This window comes from Xyrauchen texanus, chromosome 21, assembly GCF_025860055.1.
Source record: "Xyrauchen texanus isolate HMW12.3.18 chromosome 21, RBS_HiC_50CHRs, whole genome shotgun sequence".
In the NCBI taxonomy this organism is placed as follows: domain Eukaryota; kingdom Metazoa; phylum Chordata; class Actinopteri; order Cypriniformes; family Catostomidae; genus Xyrauchen; species Xyrauchen texanus.
This window is the reverse complement of record NC_068296.1, coordinates 27,199,130-27,218,892: the sequence shown is the minus strand read 5'-3', so window position 1 is coordinate 27,218,892 and position 19,763 is coordinate 27,199,130. Positions and strand designations below refer to the sequence as shown.

General features: G+C 36.4%; 1 protein-coding gene across 3 annotated transcripts in view; it reads left to right on the top strand.

Moving 5' to 3' along the window:
• Positions 1–19,763, top strand: part of LOC127661389 (potassium voltage-gated channel subfamily G member 4-like) — a 64,517-nt gene that overhangs the window by 9,777 nt on the left and 34,977 nt on the right. For 2 of the 3 annotated variants that reach the window (XM_052152053.1, XM_052152052.1), the window contains exon 2: positions 17,485–18,412. In XM_052152053.1, the coding sequence (XP_052008013.1) occupies positions 17,663–18,412 (750 nt within the window). In that variant the 5' untranslated portion in view covers positions 17,485–17,662. Of the gene's footprint in view, positions 1–16,172; positions 16,405–17,484; positions 18,413–19,763 lie in introns of those variants that run through there. The other variant, XM_052152051.1, reaches the window with a different exon arrangement.

Sequence of the window (19,763 nt, the reverse complement as noted above, 5' to 3'; positions counted from 1 at the left end):
TAAATCAGCTGACTTGCACGTATGAATTACATATACAGTATGAGATGGAAAGCAAGATCATTTTAACAGTGGAAAGATAATTTTCATTAGCCTTAAAAAAACATTAATTTATATGACAATATGTACCGTAATCAGTTTAGATATTGAGTTATGTACTCCATAGAAATTACTAACAATGCACACCAATGTCTGCAACCACATTTGTCAAGCTATAGTCACAATATCACTTTTTTAAAACTGTTATTACATAATAATTTAATATGAAATGTTAAGGACAAAAGTTTGTATTTAATTTCTATTTAATTTGACAAATGTATTAAATGCCATCGTTGTAGAGGATAAATAGCCATTGATACTGTAAACCAAGATTAGCCTCTATCTATACAGCTATTTATACAGTGGTAGTTACTGGTAAAGCCACAGTAAAAATGATTAAATCAACTCTTAGCAATATATATATATATATATATATATATATATATATATATATATATATATATATATATATATATACATATATAGTATATAAATCAAACTACGTGGTACTTATTTAAAATACATTTAGCATAAGCACACTTTTCAAGCAAACCTGTTCACAAAAAGCAGTCTCTTAGATTTGAAATGATACAACAATAGATACAGTGTTTAAAGTGAAGGAAAAAGCTATTGGGACAATTTCTGGTTGTCAAATTTTAGTGAAAGTTCTCCATAGTTAAAGGGATAGTTCACCCAAAAATATATAATTTACTCCTCCTTATGCCATCACAGATGTATATGACTTTAATTCTTCTGCTGAAAACAAAGATTTTTAGAAGAATATTTCAGCTCTGTAGGTCCATACAATGCAAGTGAATTGTGACCAGAACTTTGAAGCTGCAGAAGGACATGAAGGCAGCATAAAAGTAATCCATACGACTCCAGTGGAGATTTAGCATAAAAAGGGCATGAGGTTGAGTAAATGATAAGCATGACTTACATGCCCCCAAAAGTATTTGGACACTTTTTAAAAACTGCGTATACCTATAATATATACCTACCTATCTTTTCTCCCTTTTCCTCACTACTGATAGATTGAGGCAAAGGCAGGAAAATGGCACCACATTATGCTTCATGGCCCTTTTTAAAGTGTTTTGTCAATGAGTTATAGAGTTATTTTGTACATTGTAATGACAGACTGGAACCTAAGGAATGGCAGACTTTTTATATAAATAAGGAAAGATGATAATAAAATACCACAAGGACCATTCTCACATCATGAAATTGATCATGGGATTTGGTGCTTCCCTGGAAGAGCCTCTCTGCTCCACTTCCTCTCACCTGCCTATGACCCTACTCTCGAGACAGAGTGAACACTGAAAACGCATTAAACAAGCCCAGTGATTTATCACAAGCTGACCTACAGTGAAGCTCAGAGGCTCCTGCACACCTAAGACCAGACTGATGGAACCACAAACATAAAGCCTTTGAAATTGTGACCTTTCAGTGTCTTTCCTCAGGTTTCTCCTCTTTATTTAAATTGTATTAGCTGTGGGATGTGAAAAAGATACAGAGAAAAGAGTGCACCCCACAGTCCACTGTTGAAGTGAAACACCTTGCCCTAAACATAACAATGATATTAATGTTTAAATGCCTGCTATGTAATATGGAAGAAGACACTTCCAGGTTCCGAAGGAGTGCTTGTGAAGCATATGTGATTAGTTGATATATAAATTAAATTTTTTTGTAATTTTGTGAGACTATGTTAAAAGGTTTGAGATTATAGAGACTGAACAATGCTGTGGACACTCGTGGTAACTATTGTAGTGTGTCAAGTGACAATGTCTCACGTCTAAGCATCTGATATTCTTTTAAAGGCATAGTTCACCCAAAAATGAAAATTCTCTCATCATTTACTCACCCTTATGCCATCCCAGATGTGTATGACTTTCTTTCTTTTGCTGACAAAAGAAGCTCGAAAAAGTACCTAAAGGCAGCATAAAATTAGTCCATAAGACTCCAGTGATTAAATCCATGTCTTCAGAAGTGATATGATAGGTGTAAGTGAGAAACAGATAAATATTTAAGTCAGTTTGTATTCTATCAACCTCCACATTCACTGTCATATACTTTGTTTTTGGCATTTCACATTCTTTGTGCATAGTGTAACCACCTACTGGGCAGGGAGGAGAATTTGATGTAAAAAATGACTTAAATATGTATCTGTGTCTTACCCACATTTATCATGCCATTTAAGAAGACATGGATTTAACCACTTAAGTCATAGGGATTAATTTGATACTGCTTTTTGGAGCTTCAAAAGTTTGGACACCATTCACTTCAGTTGTGAGGACCTACAGAGCTGAAATATTCTTCTAAAAAGCTTTGTTTTCAGCTAAAGAAAGAAAGTCATACACAATTAAAATGGCATGAGGGTGATGAGAGAACTTTCATTTTTGCGTGAACTTTCCCTTTAAGTCTGACAGGTGGTCCGTTATAACCAGCCAAAGCAACCAAAAGAGTATTTTATTTCAATACTGATTTCTGCCTGTTCTTATAAGAACATACATAGGGATAAAGGACTTGTGTCACAATAAACATTAAAATACACACTGTTTCAAAAGTTTAGCAAAAAGATGAAAACAATGTACATGTTAACATAATTTTAATTTGATAAAATTGCTTACTGGGTTTATTGGCATTGCATCGTCATGGCAACAAAGTTGTAATATTATAAATATAACTTACACTGATAAGGTTAGTCATCGATTTTATATCACCAAACACATGTTAACACATATAATGTTTACATCTTGTGGCTGTACTTTTGAAACAAAATGTATTTTAATGGTTATGGACTTGCCCCATTCACTTCTTTTGCAAGTGCCTTTTTAACAAGTAAACAAGAGACAAGTCATCAATATTGTTTGTGGTATTCAACATAATGCCACAAATTCTGTCCATTTATCTTCACTTGAACCTTAAATATTAATTCAAAAGTTTTTTTTTTAATTATTAAATTTTGTGTTTTATTTTTTTATAAAAAAAAAAATAATTTGACCTACAAATATGAATTTATGTTCATGCAAAACTGCTAAAAAATAATAATATAGAGAGGATATTATAATTACCTGTTTTCATAAACCTTATTTCTTAATATTTCTTGGTTATGTTTGCTTGTTTTGAGAATATCAATGAAGTGATTAAAGTCCAGCTAGAAGAAATAGAGGGAAGAAAATAAGCAATGAACTTTTAAATGAGACATCTCATTAATAGCCCTCCATGTCTGCCTTTCATTTTCTCTCTTCATTTTTTCTTACATTTCCAAGCTTTTCCTTTTGGACACCTTAATGACAACAGCTGATCATGTGTGTGATTTTCCATGACCAACCATATGTATCGATGCGTACATTCCTCAATTTCTATGGGTTAATATAAATTTCTACACATGTACCTCACTCATTTCTGTCTATGCATTACAGGCTTTCCCTGCCATGGCATTAAAATGGGCAAGCTTTACATTCGATAGTGGTAATTATGTTGAGGGAGTAGGCGCATGCACTGTAACCATATCAGCAGTGGATTAGAAAAAAAGCTCTCCATTTCTGGCCTTTGAGACCCATTGCATTGGTTTCATTTAAGTTATTTTCCATTTGTGTTCTACTACTAGAACAGTTTCTATGCATGGCCACACAAAAACTGGAGCTAAAGAACAAATCACAGAGCACAGGCTCTGTCATGGGTGTCTACATCGTTTTGATGTAATAACACAGTTGAAGCATCTACGTGGTAATGATACTGGCATCACATCTAATGGGAAACATGAGTAAGTTGCTATCATTGCAATGTAGCCTCAGAGCCTTGATATTTATTTGCTGAGACAGGATTTAATTCAATAATGCATCTCACCCAACCTTCAGCTTTCTTTATGTGTACACTGTAGTGCTTGAAGTGAAACAGTTATCAACAGATAGTGTTCTCCAGTGCGATAAAACAATCAAAAGTATCTTTCTCTTGTCTTGGTCTGCATTGAAATGTTGTTCTTTTAACCAAATTTATTTTAAGTTTATAAAATATGCATTCCTTTTAAATCTATAACTTTATGTACAGTTGAAAACATCTCACTTTACAACTGGCTTTTTGCACCCCTCAGTGGATATTTCACCGGAAAATGGAGCTCACGCTCTTACCAACACTTGCAACACTTACCGCTTTGGCCACTGGGGGCAGTGTTTCCAATTTTGGTAAGCACAGACAGATTTTAGCTAACATAAAGTCAACCTACTGTTTCCAATTCCCCTGCGAGATCAGTCTGTTAATTTAAAGTTGAAGTGTGTAGTTTTTTGGATATATTTAAAGGGGTCATGACATGAGAAACCAAATTTGCCTTGATCTTTTGGTATATAAGAGGTCTTTGTATCATTAAAAAGTCCTGCAAGTTTAATATTTTAAGACGTCCTCCCCATTCTAAACGAATCATTTATTTAATCAAGCTCAAAATACAGCTCGTTCTGGATTCATGGTTAGAAGTGACGTGACGGTTAGAAGTGACGTACCAGCGTTTGCATATGACCGCTCCAGCACAAGATAACTACGCTTTAAGCGCAAGACAACTACGCTCATTTCAGTATCGCTGTGCACCTCACAAGTGTTCAGTCGATGGACAGCTGAGCTCTGACAGAGACTACTTGTGCACAGGAAAATTACGATGCCACACAGATGTGCTGTTCCTGGCTGTGGTCAAACAAAACCTCTGAATAAGTTGCCGAAAGATCCAGACGCCAGGGAAAAATGGATGCAGTTTATTTTTTGCGGACGTCCCAGTCACGGCAGTGTTAACTTAAGCGTTTGTTCTGTACATTTTAAGGATGACTGTTTTGAGAACAAATCTCAATATGATGCTGGCTTTGCCAGAAAACTGTTACTCAAAGATAAGTCCGTGCCGACTATTCTGGGAACAACGACGACGCAAACTGTAAGTAATCTATTTTAAACTTTAAACTACTTTTTAAAGCGCAATTTCATTCATTATGAATAATAACAGTGTTTTTACTTAGTTTACTTGCATATTGTTCTGGCTGGGGGCGTCAATAATTGATACATAGGCACTGACGTTAGCCAATCATAACACTGGGCGTTAACACTGAAGTCTTAAATGGAAAACGCCCCCAAAACAGACTGTTTGAATCAGAGGATGAGAAACAGGGTGGGAAAAGGTCATAAATCACTAGATTTTAAAAGTTTTTCTTAAAAAAAAATATATTAATACTATAATTGCACCTAAGGGAACATAATAATACAATAAAAAAAACCCATGTCATGACCCCTTTAATAAATACATTCTCCTCTCCTAGCTTATAATATGCATAGACAATTTAGCGATTTCACAAATCCATTTTGTGTTGGTATAGTGACAAAATAGCACACTTCACCTTTTAAGATAGATAAGTTAAAAAAAAATTACTGGAAGGGATAAAGTGTTATAAACAGATTCCAGAGTATCAATGGTCCTCATGAGTCAACAAAATTAGAATTGTCAATGCATCTTGAAATATTTAATTCCTAAGTAGATAAGTATAGTTCAATTTTAACACTGATTGTGCTTACTTTATATAAAAAATGAAAGCCTACAGTTTTCTAGAATATTGCAAAAAAAAAAAATTATAAAAACTGAATGAAGGCAAAACCTTTTTTTATATCTTTAAAAGTTCACTCTACTTTTGTATTATTCAGTATGCAGCCTTCTATTCTGTATTCCACTCAGTAAGATACAAAATCATTTGTGGCTTCAGTTTGAGTAGTATGGGAATTAGAAAGGCGTTTGTGTGTTTGTGTGGTAATCTTTTTGAGTATTAACAAGTGTGTGTGTGTTTATGTGTGTGTAAGAGTAAAGGCACAGGAGAAGAGACCGGCCCATGATGAAAGGAGAACAGAAAGACTGTCCGATCTTGAGGGGCGGATTTAGGCATGGGTGACATGGGCAGCCGCCTGAGGTAGCATCTTGCCGAGTGCGGCACAGGGTACCCACACCACCACATCCGGAGGTGTGTGTGTGTGTCTGTATCAGCATTCTAATCTAGCCGCATGGCCCCAGAGCGTTCCTCAAAAAAGAACATTAGTCTACCATTCATTTTCATCCTAAACACGTTTCACTACAACTATGCTATATTATATCAGCCAATTATAGCTGAGAAGCTTTGAAATGCTTGGCAGAATGTTAAGCTCAGTCACCATTCACTCTAAAATTAAAGTGAATAGTGACTGAGACTAAAATTTTGCCAAACATCTCAATGTGTGTTCCACTATGAAAAAAAAATCATAAGGTTTTGACACATTTGGAGGTTTTCATATTTGGGTGAACTATCTCTGTTATTTTTAATGAGAGAATACCCAACTGGCAATTCTGTAATTAAACCAGTCACTGAATCTTTTAACGAGGACAGTTTTAACCCTAAAACAGTCAATGTGCACCACAAGATACATGCTCTTTAGATTTTATAGGGGGTATGAGAAAGAGTTTCTCACCCAATCTTGTTATCATTTATCAGAGTTGGGTCTGTTTTGTGTATTTGGGTCACATGATTTGGTTACATTTTTCTTTGAACGTTAAGTCAGCCTGACCTAAATCCAACATGGCTGCCCAAGGTGCATGACATGCTGACTTTGTGATAATAAATTATATATTAATCTTTCTTTTCTTCAGAAAAAAAAACGTAAAAAAAAACTGCTAACATTAATTGTGAACATTGTTTTAAGATGCTGAAGAAAATTAAGTCATATGTTTATCATGCTGTTATTTAGCACATTTTAAAGTGTTTGCATCCCCTGAGATACGTTGCCAGATTAAGTGAAGAAAAAGGGTTAATCCACAATATTACACGTACTCATATATTACACTTACAAATGTCATACATGCAACCTTAAAGCTAAACTTTTCTCAGATTTCTCTCTCTCTCTCAAACACACACACACACACATCCATGATATGTTCTAAAATAAGAGGGGCATTTAGAAACTCATTATTTTTTTTGCATCAAATAAAACAGAAATTATGACATTTACTTTTTTGTACATTAATTGGGCAACGTATTTTGGGAGATACAACTCATAAAATCCAAAACATATAAAACATTTCTTTGGATATGTTTTACTGAAGTCCAAATGATATACAAAGTGACATGACATGTTTTTTTGATAATCATTTGCCACTCTTGCTTGTTTTAGGGTTTAAGATACAGTGGATGACAGTGGATTTCACTCTGGTATACATTCATATTTGGTTGTTGCATAATAACTCACTGTGTTGTCATAAGTGTTTTTTGAAGTATGTAATACAGGGAATTCATTCCATCAGATTCCATTATGTTTCTGGTCAGAGGCAGCTGTTCCATATTCAGCAGGCTTCTCACAGCAGGCAGGCCTTTGGGCCACTGATCTTTTCTATATGTAATTAGGCTGGACATTCCTCTTTCCTCCTCTCTGATCACTGAGGGCTGTATTATATGCTGCATTCACAAGAGAACATGATTCAGGCTGAGCAATTGACACATGTTTCTTAAATGAGGTCTGATGCTTTGATTTGTACTTTAGAGGCCATTCATTATCCTTCATCTTTTTGCCTTGAACGTTTCTACTTCCAAGGAGTGCTATGGCACTCCTTTGGCATTCAATGTAGACTGTATGCACTGGTAACAAATGACCACAAAGGATTCATCTATCCATTATTTGATAGGCAGCTCTATGTTCATAAAGAATTACTGAACAAATGTGTTTTGTTTTTAAAGGGATATTTTACCCAAAAATAAACAGTCAGTAACACTTTTCAATACGGTTAAATTTGTTAAAATGAAAAACACTTTCACAGCATTTGTTAATTTCAACATTTAATAATATCTTATTTAATTAATGCAATATTAACTGACATGAACTTTCAATGAACAATTTGTTTTTTTATCAAATAACATCAACCAAGATTAATAAAGGCTGAATAAATATATTGTTAATTGTTAGTTCATGATACCTAATGCATTAACTAATGTTAACAAGTTGAACCTCACTGTAAAGTGTTACAGAAAATTCTGGCATCATTTACTCACTCTCATCTTGTACCAAACCCATATGACTTTCTTTCTCTGGTGTATTTTTAGCATAATGTTGATGCTGTGACCATGGGCATATTCAAACTTTCTGCATCTGATTGGTCACATGACATTCAAGAACCTATGAAGTTCGACATTGTCAGTGTCAAGCATGGCACTACACTTCATGCAGAGTATGAATATTAGGGCTGGGTATCGATACAGATTTTCTGATTCGATTTGTTTGAGATTCACAAGCTCTAAATTTGACTCCGGTTCAATATCGATTCATATGGGTATATTTCAGTTCTAATGTCCCATTTGCTTACATGTGAAATCAATTCTCTTGCAGCTAATGCTGTCTAACTACAGTAACTATTGTACTTGTAGATGCAACTTGAAAATATTTATTTCATCATTTTGGCCACACTTTAACTCTTTGAAAATGAACAAATCAATGTATTTAATAAATAAATATGATATTATATTGTATAAATTCTATTTTGTTACATTTGTATTGTTTAATTGCATAATTTGTACTATATACAGGTATTTACATTGATTTGTTTAACAAAAACTGAAAACCAGTACTGTCTCTTTAAGGAAATTCTGCATTTCTCAAGACTCAAATGGCTTTATCTCATCAGTGCTATGCCTGATTACAATTAATGTTTCTTTATTTTTTAGTTTATGATCAACAACTGATTTTAAAGAACAGAAAAGATATTAAAAGAGACATTATTCAATGGCAAAAAGGTTGCGTGGATCTCGTCTTTGGACACACATTACACGGAACAACTTTTACTCTTAACAAGCAGTGAAAGGATCTTGCTGCTAAATACTCCACCACTATACATCACAATCACTTGTAAGTGAAGACACAGTGTTTTTAGACACAGCACAAAATTTTGTTGCAAATGCGAGTGATTTCCTCTTATTGTAGTAGAGGGTTGCGCGCAGTTTAAAAGATCGATCCATAGCTTTTGAGAATCAATATCAAATAGATATTAATTAATCAAAATAATTTTTTTTGCCAAGCCCTACTGAATACATTGTATGTGGTCCTGAGATTTAAGAGCTACAGTGTATGGGAAGAGATTTTCTGCGAATCATGTCTTATATTTTGGTCTGTCAGGGGATGTACATATTGTACATCTTCAGAAGACTTGGTAAATAGCAAAATAGTTTATTTATATATTAATTTATTTTATTTTTGGAGGTTGACAGCCCATGGTGTATGCTTTCACTCTGTGGAAAAGAAGAGTGTGAACATTCTGCTAAACTTTTCATTTTGTGTTCCACGGAACAAAGAATGTCAGGTGGGTTTGGAACAACAGTTTTGTGTGAATGAAGACAGAAGTTTCATTTTTCGGTGAACACTTTAAATATCATTCTGTCTTTCTAGGAACAAACTAATTTAAAACATCAATCAGCACTGCTTGACTTGCTGGTGAAATATTTGACTTACTCTGGTGGAACAACAGCTTTTTTTCTTCATGTTTGATGCTCTAGTGTGCTAATGTACTGTCAATATTCCTGCTGTACGCAGTGCGTCAGAGGGCAGAATAAGAAAGAGCTCTATTAACTAAGTGTAGCTAGCAAATAATTCCTGACAAGAATATTGAATTCTGTTGCAGTTTAATGATTAATTGGACCAGGCAATGTAACAGCCCAGCATGTTTGCTCAACAGAGTTAGTGCTGCCCTAAAATGAAAATAGATAATTCCTGGTGGCTTTTAATTATTAAAAACTCTTAAAACACTTTTTCTCTCCTTTACTTGCCCAGGAGCGTAGAGAAGTGTGAAGGAAAGAGCCTGATTGATTCAGCCTATTGGGTGTTTTGTTATGATAAGTCGATGGAAGCTTGGTGTGGGAGAAACTTTGTTTGAAAGCTAGGATTCTTTGTAATGTTTTAATGACTCCTTGCAGGGATTTTGATTCAATTTGAAAGACTGTCTGTGTGCATGTATGTGTGTGGGCTAGTATGGCTGACATATCTCTCCAAGGATTAAATGGACCTCAGTCCACTCACTTGCTGCCATATAGCCGCTGGGTGAGTTGAGTTGCAACAGAAAAATAGGAGCCTTCATGTGCTGTGTATTTTGCTGTGAGCTGTTGTCTCCATGTCCTGTTTTGGTCTGTTCTTCACTTGTCTGTAGCATATTGACATGTTTGGGTATTTGGGAAACAGGAATAGGCTATGGTTTGAGTCTTTCAATGCTCTTAAAGTTAACATGAAATCAAAATACTATGACTGTCTATTTAACAGGTTAATTTAATGGGATTAATTGTATGTATAATAACATGTTCAGAAAATGAATCATGCAATTCAAGTTTGTTGTACCACCTTGATGTTTTTGCAAATCTGTAGCAGTAGTTGGCAGTCAGCAGAACTCCTGTACAGGCAACATGCCTCGACAAATCAATAAGAGAAGTCTCCTCCCAACTTCCAAGTGGGGAAACTCATACAGTATTTACAATAATCCCGATAGCAGATGAAGGCAGCAATATCCAATAATAGGGTTAAGATTAATGATATGGAAATAAAACAAACTGTATTTTGACTGCTTAAGCCACCTTTTATTGTATAAATGCTTTATTTGTCTGCTGCCACAATATTATGTAATTTATCGTTTACCGATTTTTTAAACATTGACGGATATTTCCAAATCCTGTCTGTCATTTTGATAGATAAAAAAGAAATAAGAAAATAATTTTAACCTACTGTATTGCATCAGTTTTTACTTCACTGTCTTTTACACACACTCCTGCTGTGTCTGTGTGCCCTGTTTATTCCCATTTGTGAACATTTGTGTTCAGATTTCATGGAAAAGGGTCTCTGATTTCATGACTGAATACATCAATTATTATGTCAGTGTTTTAACGCATGATAATAGCAAACAGACTGGGGAGAAAATTTGGCCAGGGATTTAAAAAGGCAAAAGGGTTGTTGTCCTTTTCTGCATATCGCTGCCCCCTTCTGTATATCGCAGCGCCGTTTTGTGGTGCATTCTGCATAACGCGGCGGCCCCATTTTACGGCCGGCCCAACGGGAAATGGCCCGGTTCTCCCAATGGCCAGTCTGCGCCTGTATCAGGCACACTGAAAACGTTGTGTGAACTTGTGCATGTATGTATGCACAATAACCAGCAAAAAAAATTATAAATAAGTAACACTTGTTTAAAGTAAATTATGGGCATATCACATTAACAGCATTTCAAAAATAATAAAAATAAAAGACTCAATATTTTGCAGTTAATGTAATGTAATGTAATACAAACCACTTCTTTGAAATGATGAGTGATGCACTTTTAACTAATCCAACCAGCAATACATTACCATGAATTTAGCTTTTAAAACTTACCAATGAAGTTCAAGAGTGTTATATTCCGAAGACCATATCAGCTTGACATACACATAATCAAAGCTTTTGATTGGCTAAGGGGCAAACGACAGCCTTGCCCTACACAGAGCAAATGAGAACTATTAAATGGCTTTAGACCTTAATGCCACAGACCTTACAAGTATAGTATTTTTCAAAAGAATATATTGTCATGTATAATGGACATAAAACTAGTTTATGATGCGGAAAATATATTATTTCTTAAAATAAATGAATGATTATGCCACACATTTTGCAGCACCACATCCAGTGGGAAGTAGCCCCACCTGCACCTAATGTAGAGACGCCACTAGTAATTGTTTTGAATGATCAGAATGATAATTTTTATTATATTACATATTATATTTATAAGTATTTTTGTTATTTAATACTAAATGATATGCCTTTCTCAATAAATATTTATATACTGTGTATGTGATTAGTTGTGATAAATTGGATTAATTAATTGGCACATCATGCAATTAATTTGATTAAAATGTTTTATTCATTGACAGCCCTAATTAATACACATTCATGGTCTTAATGAATGTGTGCATGATTCATCAGTGCATTCTATTTAAAAATAATAATAATAATAGTAATATATATATATATATATATATATATATATATATATATATATATATGCAATAACAACAAATAACAATATATTAGGTTTGAGATACGTTAAAATGTGCTACAGTGAACTTGGCCTCAACATCCCTGTTAAAAAAACCCTCTTAAAAAGTGGGTGCCGGTGGCATTCCAGTGGAGCAGTTCTCCATAACCGACTGTCATCTTACTTTCAGGTCTGGCTCCGTTCTGATACTGAATGCCCAGTATTCAATTATCCGGATGGATAAAATCAAGTCCCATTTTACTTTTTGGTTTTGTTGAATCTTGCTTCACTCAAAAATACGTCAGAATTACGTGATCAATGGGTTTCATGTTGACTGTAACAGGTGGAGACTAGGGAGAAGAGGAGACGGTGATAAATAATCTTTCATTCAATCGAATGACACCTTTACAAAGTTTAAGGATACTTTTATGTAATGTCTTTTTGTGCTTTCAAAGCCTGAATCTCATAGGCAAAGAAATTGAGCCATAGCGTCTGTGATCAGAGATCAGGGAAGTGAGGTGATCGTGTTGAGCTCTCAAATTCTTATTCAGGTGTCATTACAGGTAATCCGAGCACCAGGGTAAGGGCTGCTGATGTAAATAGACTCAATTAATGTGGAAATAAAACACTGCACACATGCACAGCAGAGACCATAGTGAGTCCCTAATGGTGGGGCGGATGGTCCCTTGTTAGTTTCACTGCTGGCTGCAGTTATGGAAATGTCATGTGTCCTTGTCAACCAACAATGCTGTGGTTCAAAGAAGTGGATGCTTCTAGAATTACATGTGAAAGTTAATTGATATGCTGATGGATTCATCCTACAAAACATAAGATTCGTTCAAAATGCTGACAGGGCAAATTTGGCACAGGAAAGGCTCAGAAGTGCTTCACTCCATGCAGATGATGAAGACGATGCTATTTTTGTCCACCCTGTATGGGGATATCCGGTCTGCTATTTGCTTTTTCCTGCTAACTTATGCACCCTCAGAGAACAAGAGAGGTGTGTGTGACAGTGAGGGAGTTCTACGTTCCTGGCTGTTCTCAAATTCCAATTTAAGCTCAAAGGGAGGTTTGATGTCTGCATAAAGGGGTAGGTCCAATGCATCCCTGCTTCCAGCATTAATGTTTAATACAGAACACCACTGAATGCTTCAGACTGCATAGACCTATCTCATTCTTCAAAATCTCCAGCACAAACACAGGTCCAAATTCCACTTGACAGACATCCGCAGTCCCCCCAGAGAAAACTAATTTAACCTGCATTCCTTGGCTAGCTGCTGGATTTGATTACAAATTTGAATGTTATGTAAATCAGCATGGATTAGGATCGCTGCCAAGATGACAAAGCAGAACCTGGTGACATACAAACTAGCACTGCCTTCCTTCACGTGCTCCTACTCACCAAGTCGTGGTGCTCAAAGCACAATGCAAATCACGTCTTTGATTATATCAACTCAGTCAGCAGGAGAGGGAATTAATCAAACCCTTATTATCAGGATTGAGTTTAGAGTGAGAAAGTCTTGCCGGCTCGCACCTTTTATGAAATCCCTCTATCATTCACTTACTCTTCTTTGCTCCATCTCGTTTTCCCAGCAGGCCGTCGTTTGGCAGTAATCTACTATCTATTCACACATCTGCTTGAAGAGCAATTAGGTTGATCAGAACGTGCAGTGGATCAAACAAATGTCAGTGGGACACACAACTGCCCACCAGCTCCTGGAGCAGCTCGCATCCCCCAACTCAATACACCCATCAGTCAGGCTGATCTCGTCTCTCTGTCGCTGGGGATTACAGTTTAATCCTCGGACTGTTTCCTGTCCTTTTTCCCTCTGTCTTACTCTCAAATATTCAGTTTCTCTATCAAATTTTGTAGCATTATCACTCCACAGCATCCCTAATAAGACCATCAATGTGTGTGTGTGTGAGTGTGTGTTTTGTGTGTGTGTGTGTTTGTTTGTTTGTCAAGTTTATACAATGTGCTTAAATGGTAACACATTACAATAAGGTTCCATTCGTTAACATTAGTTAATGCATTAGGTATCATGAACTAACAATGAACAATATATTTTTTACAGCATTTTTTAAAGGAATATTCTGGGTTCCATACAATTTAAGCTCAATTGATATGTCAAAAAATTATTTTGAACTGTCCCTACTTTTCTTTCAGAAAAGCAAAAATCGAGGTTACAGTGGGGCACTTACGATGGAAGTGGATGGGGCCAATTTTTGGAGGGTTTAAAGACAGAATTTTATAAATATATATTAAATAATTTATAATATAATATATAATTTATATAATTTTTTAAAAGCACTTACAAAACTCATGTATTATCTGAGCTGTAAAGTTGTTTAAACCATAATTTTTACAGACGTTTTAGGGTTTGTTGACATTACATCTTCATAGTGATATACAAAGCGACTTACAGTGCACTTATTACAGGGACAATCCCCCCGGAGCAACCTGGAGTTAAGTGCCTTGCTCAAGGACACAATGGTGGTGGCTATGGGGATCAAAACAGTGACCTTCTGATTAGCAGTTATGTGCTTTAGCCCATTACCCCACCACCACATCTTGTGGCTTTACTTTTGAAACAGTTATTATTTTATTGTTTATGGATTGGCCCCATTTACTTTAATTGAAGATTCTCACTGGGACCCAGATTTTTGCTTTTTTTAAAGAAAAGGAGAGATGAGTCGATGTTACTCTTTGTGTTAATCAACATTATGCCACAAATGCTGTAGATTGAGCTTAACTTGTATTGAACCTGGAATATTCCTTTAAACTTTGTTAATGTTAGTTAATAAAAATACAATTTAATTCAGTTCATTGTTAGTTCAATTTAGTTTGTAGTGCATTAACTAATGTTAACATATACAACTTTTTATTTTTAAATTGTATTAATATATATTGAAATTACCATTAACCAAGAATAATAAATGTTGTTAAAGTGTTATGCATTTTTAGTTCATGTTAACTAATGTTGTTAACTAATATTAACAAATGGAATCTTATTGTAAATTGTTACTGCTTAAATCATCTACAAAACATTTGAAAATGCATTAAAAGTCAGGACTTCTTTATGTATGTGTGTGGCTGACAATTTTAAAATTGTATTTGTTGCCAAGATTACGTAACGCTGTAAAACCTGTAATCCCACAAAAAGATGATTTAAACAACTTAACAGCTCAAATAATACACAACATTTAACAGAAGAGTTCATGATGTAAGTTTATTAATAGAATTATAAGCGTCACATTTCTGCCTTTAAACACTCCAAAAATTGTCCCCATTGACATCCATTGTAAGTACCTCACTAACCTCAATTTGTGCTTTTTTTAAAGGGACACATCAAAATAATTTTTTGAGATAGTCAATATTATGCCACAAATGCTGTTGATTGAGCTTAATTGGTACTGAGCCTGGAATATTCCTTTAAGGAAGACAGAGATAAATAAAGAGGTGTAGCCCATATTTTTGTAATCCTTCTTGGGTTTTGTATGTGCAGAACACCTTCGAAATAAAGTGATGGAGAGTGGAAATGCACAACGCCAGCTGTCTCACTTCCCACTGGTGTATTACCATATACCACCAGGAACTGTGCCAACAGTTTAGCTATTTTACCATTTCCCCAGGAAGGTGCAACCTAATGAGTATATGCACACTTTGAACATGTCTGTTTTTAAGCTTTAGACTTACAAATATTGCTGCCAGGTAAACAGCTTGTATACAAATGCTGTTTGTTGTTGCACTCTCAATCAAACTAATTGGACTGTCCCGAGGTGCTTGTACCATGTGCAGGGTCAATAAAAGAGATCATGATATCAGCAGTTTAAAAAATTCACGAGGCATGTTAACAAAAGTCCTATTGCATATGCAGACTATTCTGCTTCGTATTCACTTGTTAATTAGAAATAGATTGAAAACGTCACCACGAAATAGGGGTTGGTCTAGTATCCGTTACTAGATATACGCTTATTTTGATTTCGCTTTAAACTTAGCCTACCTTGCATCTCTCAGAACGCGCTAACTGCACTCTCTCTCTCTCTCTCTCTCTCTCTCTCTCTCTCTCTCTCTCTCTCTCTCTCTCTCTCTCTCTCTCTCTCTCTCACACACACACACACACACTCACTCGCGCGGGTCTATGCAGTGATACTGACTCGGACAGTGATGATGTGTCAGCGCAGAATATTCGCGCCTTGACAAATTTCCCGCCTCTGACTTCAGCGTCAAGAACCGTTAAATAAATATTTAAGTGAGTTCATCTCAACGGATATGCAGCACTATGGAGAGAATATGTTTCTGATGAAGAAAGTGAGGACCGGTTACAGTGGAGGAGTTGTGTTGAGGAGTGAGTTGGACTTTTTATATTGATGCCTTATATTGTGATGAATAAGCTTTAATAAACAGGCTAATTATTTTAATTATTTTTGTATTTATTACATGTATTAACTTTTTCTTTTGGTCTGTTGGGAAAGCTTTTTGATTGAGCTTTTATGTAATGGCTTTTTGTGCTTTCGAAACCTGAATCTAGTCTAATCAATAATGTTTTAATAATGTAAAATGTATCATATAATTCAGAAGCATAGTCACAAGTGCAGTGACTTAAAAAAAAAAAAAAAGCTTTTTTTAAGGCACCATAAATCACCCTTGACTTTTGCTGTATTTAGTCTGCTGTTGTAAAAGTTTAAATTTGATACATTTTTAGACACAGTTTAAATGATTTAGTCAACAACATTTTTTGTAGAAAGCACATACAAAAAACTGAACTGAGCAAATAATTGCTGTAATAAACAAAGAAACAATTAATAATGGGGGGAAGGGGGTACATATTACAGTTTAATAAAAGAAACAAATAGTAGTTTTTTCTATAATACCATTATGCAAATCATTAGCATTAGCAACATTATTAACATCCATTTTACCACTTGCATATGCATGACTATGAAAAATCTTGCTCCACTCACTTTCTGCTCATCAGGCTGTACTGGGGAGATTTTTCCTGATAGAGCCACTGGGCTGCTCAACACACTTCCCTCAATTAACTTTCCACACAGTAAAGCAAGCCTCTCTCCCGACGGGAATACGCTTCTATTAATAAATACTTTTGTCAATCTCACTCTCTCCCACCCTTTCCCAACATAATGAAACACCTTGACAACAGCAAATTATTCAATGTCTGTAAAGAGTTGAAGGAGGTCTGGAGGTTTTTGCTAATATGCCCTACCTCCAGAGACTGTTGAGGGTTAACTCAATCTGTGTCAAAAGATAACATCCTGCTTTATTGAAATTAGGAGGAGCATTGCTGTAAATATGGATATTACCTGTGAAGAATAAAATGTTAATGTAATTTCAACATAGTGCTGGTTATTGTACAAATGCAAAGTCAATGCAAGTGTTTGACCTTGTTGATTTTTGTTGTCTCCAACAGTGTATAAATAATGTGGGCTGTTTGGCTCTTCGCTGAATTGTGCATGAGATCCTATGGGATCCACCTTGGTGTTCTTCGGATAAACACCTCAATGCCCTGCACCCAGGTAACAAGCTAACACATTCTGAGTTGAACTGAATCTAAACCTTCCCCTCTGTCAACTTTTTTCAATGCCACCATGCCAATCATTAGCAACGCCAACCATGACTTCAGCAACCTCTCGGTCAGTGATGAAAGCAGCTTGGACCACATCTTTACCGAGATCCCAGAAACAGAAACCATCAAAGGTGTGTACTATCAGCGCGCCCAGTTCATTCGCCGACCAGAAGATCTGCTATTGGTGGACCATGGCCTGCAGGCCCTCATCAACGTGGGGGGCAACCGTTACACCTTCCCCTGGAGCACCCTGGAGCAGTTCCCTTTGACACGCTTAGGACGTCTGAGACCCTGCAGCAGCCCTGATGAAATCGCCTGTGTTTGTGACGACTACGATGAGGCACGTCGCGAGTTCTTCTTTGACCGTAGCCCCAGTGCGTTTCGCGTTATCTTAAACTTCCTAGCGGCGGGAAAGCTTCGTATGTTACGGGAGATGTGTGTGCTTTCGCTGCACGATGAGCTGAACTATTGGGGCGTGGAGATGACGTACATGGAGCGTTGCTGCAAGCGCAAGATGTACACACGCATCGACGAGGTTGCGGAGCTCGAGCGACGGGAGGAGGAGCGACGTCAACACAGTATGCAGCTGCACCCTCCTCCCGAGGAGACAGGTTACCGCAAGTTCATGAACCGTCTGAGGGACATGGTGGAGAACCCTCAGTCGGGCTTGCCGGGAAAGTTTTTCGCCTGTTTGTCTGTGTTGATGGTGGCGGTGACGGTGGTCAGTCTGTGCATCAGCACCATGCCAGACCTCAGAGAGGAGGAAAATAGGGTGAGTGTGTACAAAATGTTGACACAGTGACTGTGGTGGAAACTCAAACTGATGGTCTGTATATTCTCAAACACTCTTTATTTGAAATTATGCTCTTGGCAGATGTTTTTACCAAACCAAGTTACTGGAAATAGAGTGATTCATAAGTAATTCCATCTGTAATCATTTTCTGATTCATTTCTTAGCTCTTTTTGGTTTAGTCGGGCACATTTTACTTCTGTGCATCTTTGTCTGTGACTTCATGCCAGGATGTAAGCAAACACCAAACATATGTACACATGTTTTATCAAACCCCCTTTGCCTAAAATGTGTCTACATTGCTGGAGGTCTTACTGGTCTTCATGCAGACCTTAGTGTGATATTTTCTAGTGAGGAATAATGAATGCAACTTGGCAGTGCTCCCCAATGTCAGTAAATACACAGAGAGTAATGAACTGGACCAGTGATGCCTCAAAAATGTCAGCAAATGCACACCAAGAATAATGAACCACCTTCTAAGAGACCTCTGGAATGTCAACAGGCACACAGGGGGGTACCTTGTTGCTGCTAAATGACTATGCATTTTAATTGCCCTTAGGGAGACACCTCACACTGCCCAATGTGGTAGCTGTAGGCCAAACTGGCTGTAGCTTCGTTTGCATGAGGTTTTGGTCTACACATTATTGTTTCCATCCATCCAAAAAAAAAAAGAATACTGTGTGTGTTATGCTGTGTATGTCAAGTTAAGACTGGCAAAGACAAGCAGTGTCTAGTCAGTTACACTAGCATGTAGGGTCCAACAACCAGAGTCCATCTTCCTACTGGAAGTAGCAGGACTGTCACATTTAATTCACATTCACTGTCACTGGCATGGTTGAATAGGAGTGGCCTGAGCATGGAGTCATTCATCTCTGCTCATAAATGTGTGTGTGTGTGTGTGTGTGTGTGTGTACATTTGAGTGATAAATAGTTATATCTCCTATATCTCTCCCAGCACTTTTTAAAAAAATGTGTCAAATTTGGCATACTGTATGTGCAGACAGTTTTGTATGTTCGCAAGCGTAAAACTTTATTCCATAAAGTTTTATGCCACTATAAATTTGTCTGTGCCATTTTAGCTCAGAGCTCAATATCAGATCTGGGAAGATGAGGCAGCAAATCTCTTGTAAACAGGAAACACAAACACAAGTGTAAACAAGTGAGAAACAGTGAGGAGAACGCTGTGCAACAGAGAGGAACACTGTGTTCAAACTCAAAATGAGCTGAAAGATAAATACAGCGAATACATCCAGCAACCCACAGGCTTAGTTGTTTGACATCACTGTGACCCCAACAAACTCCTGTAGGATATCCAGCATGCATATTTGGTCTA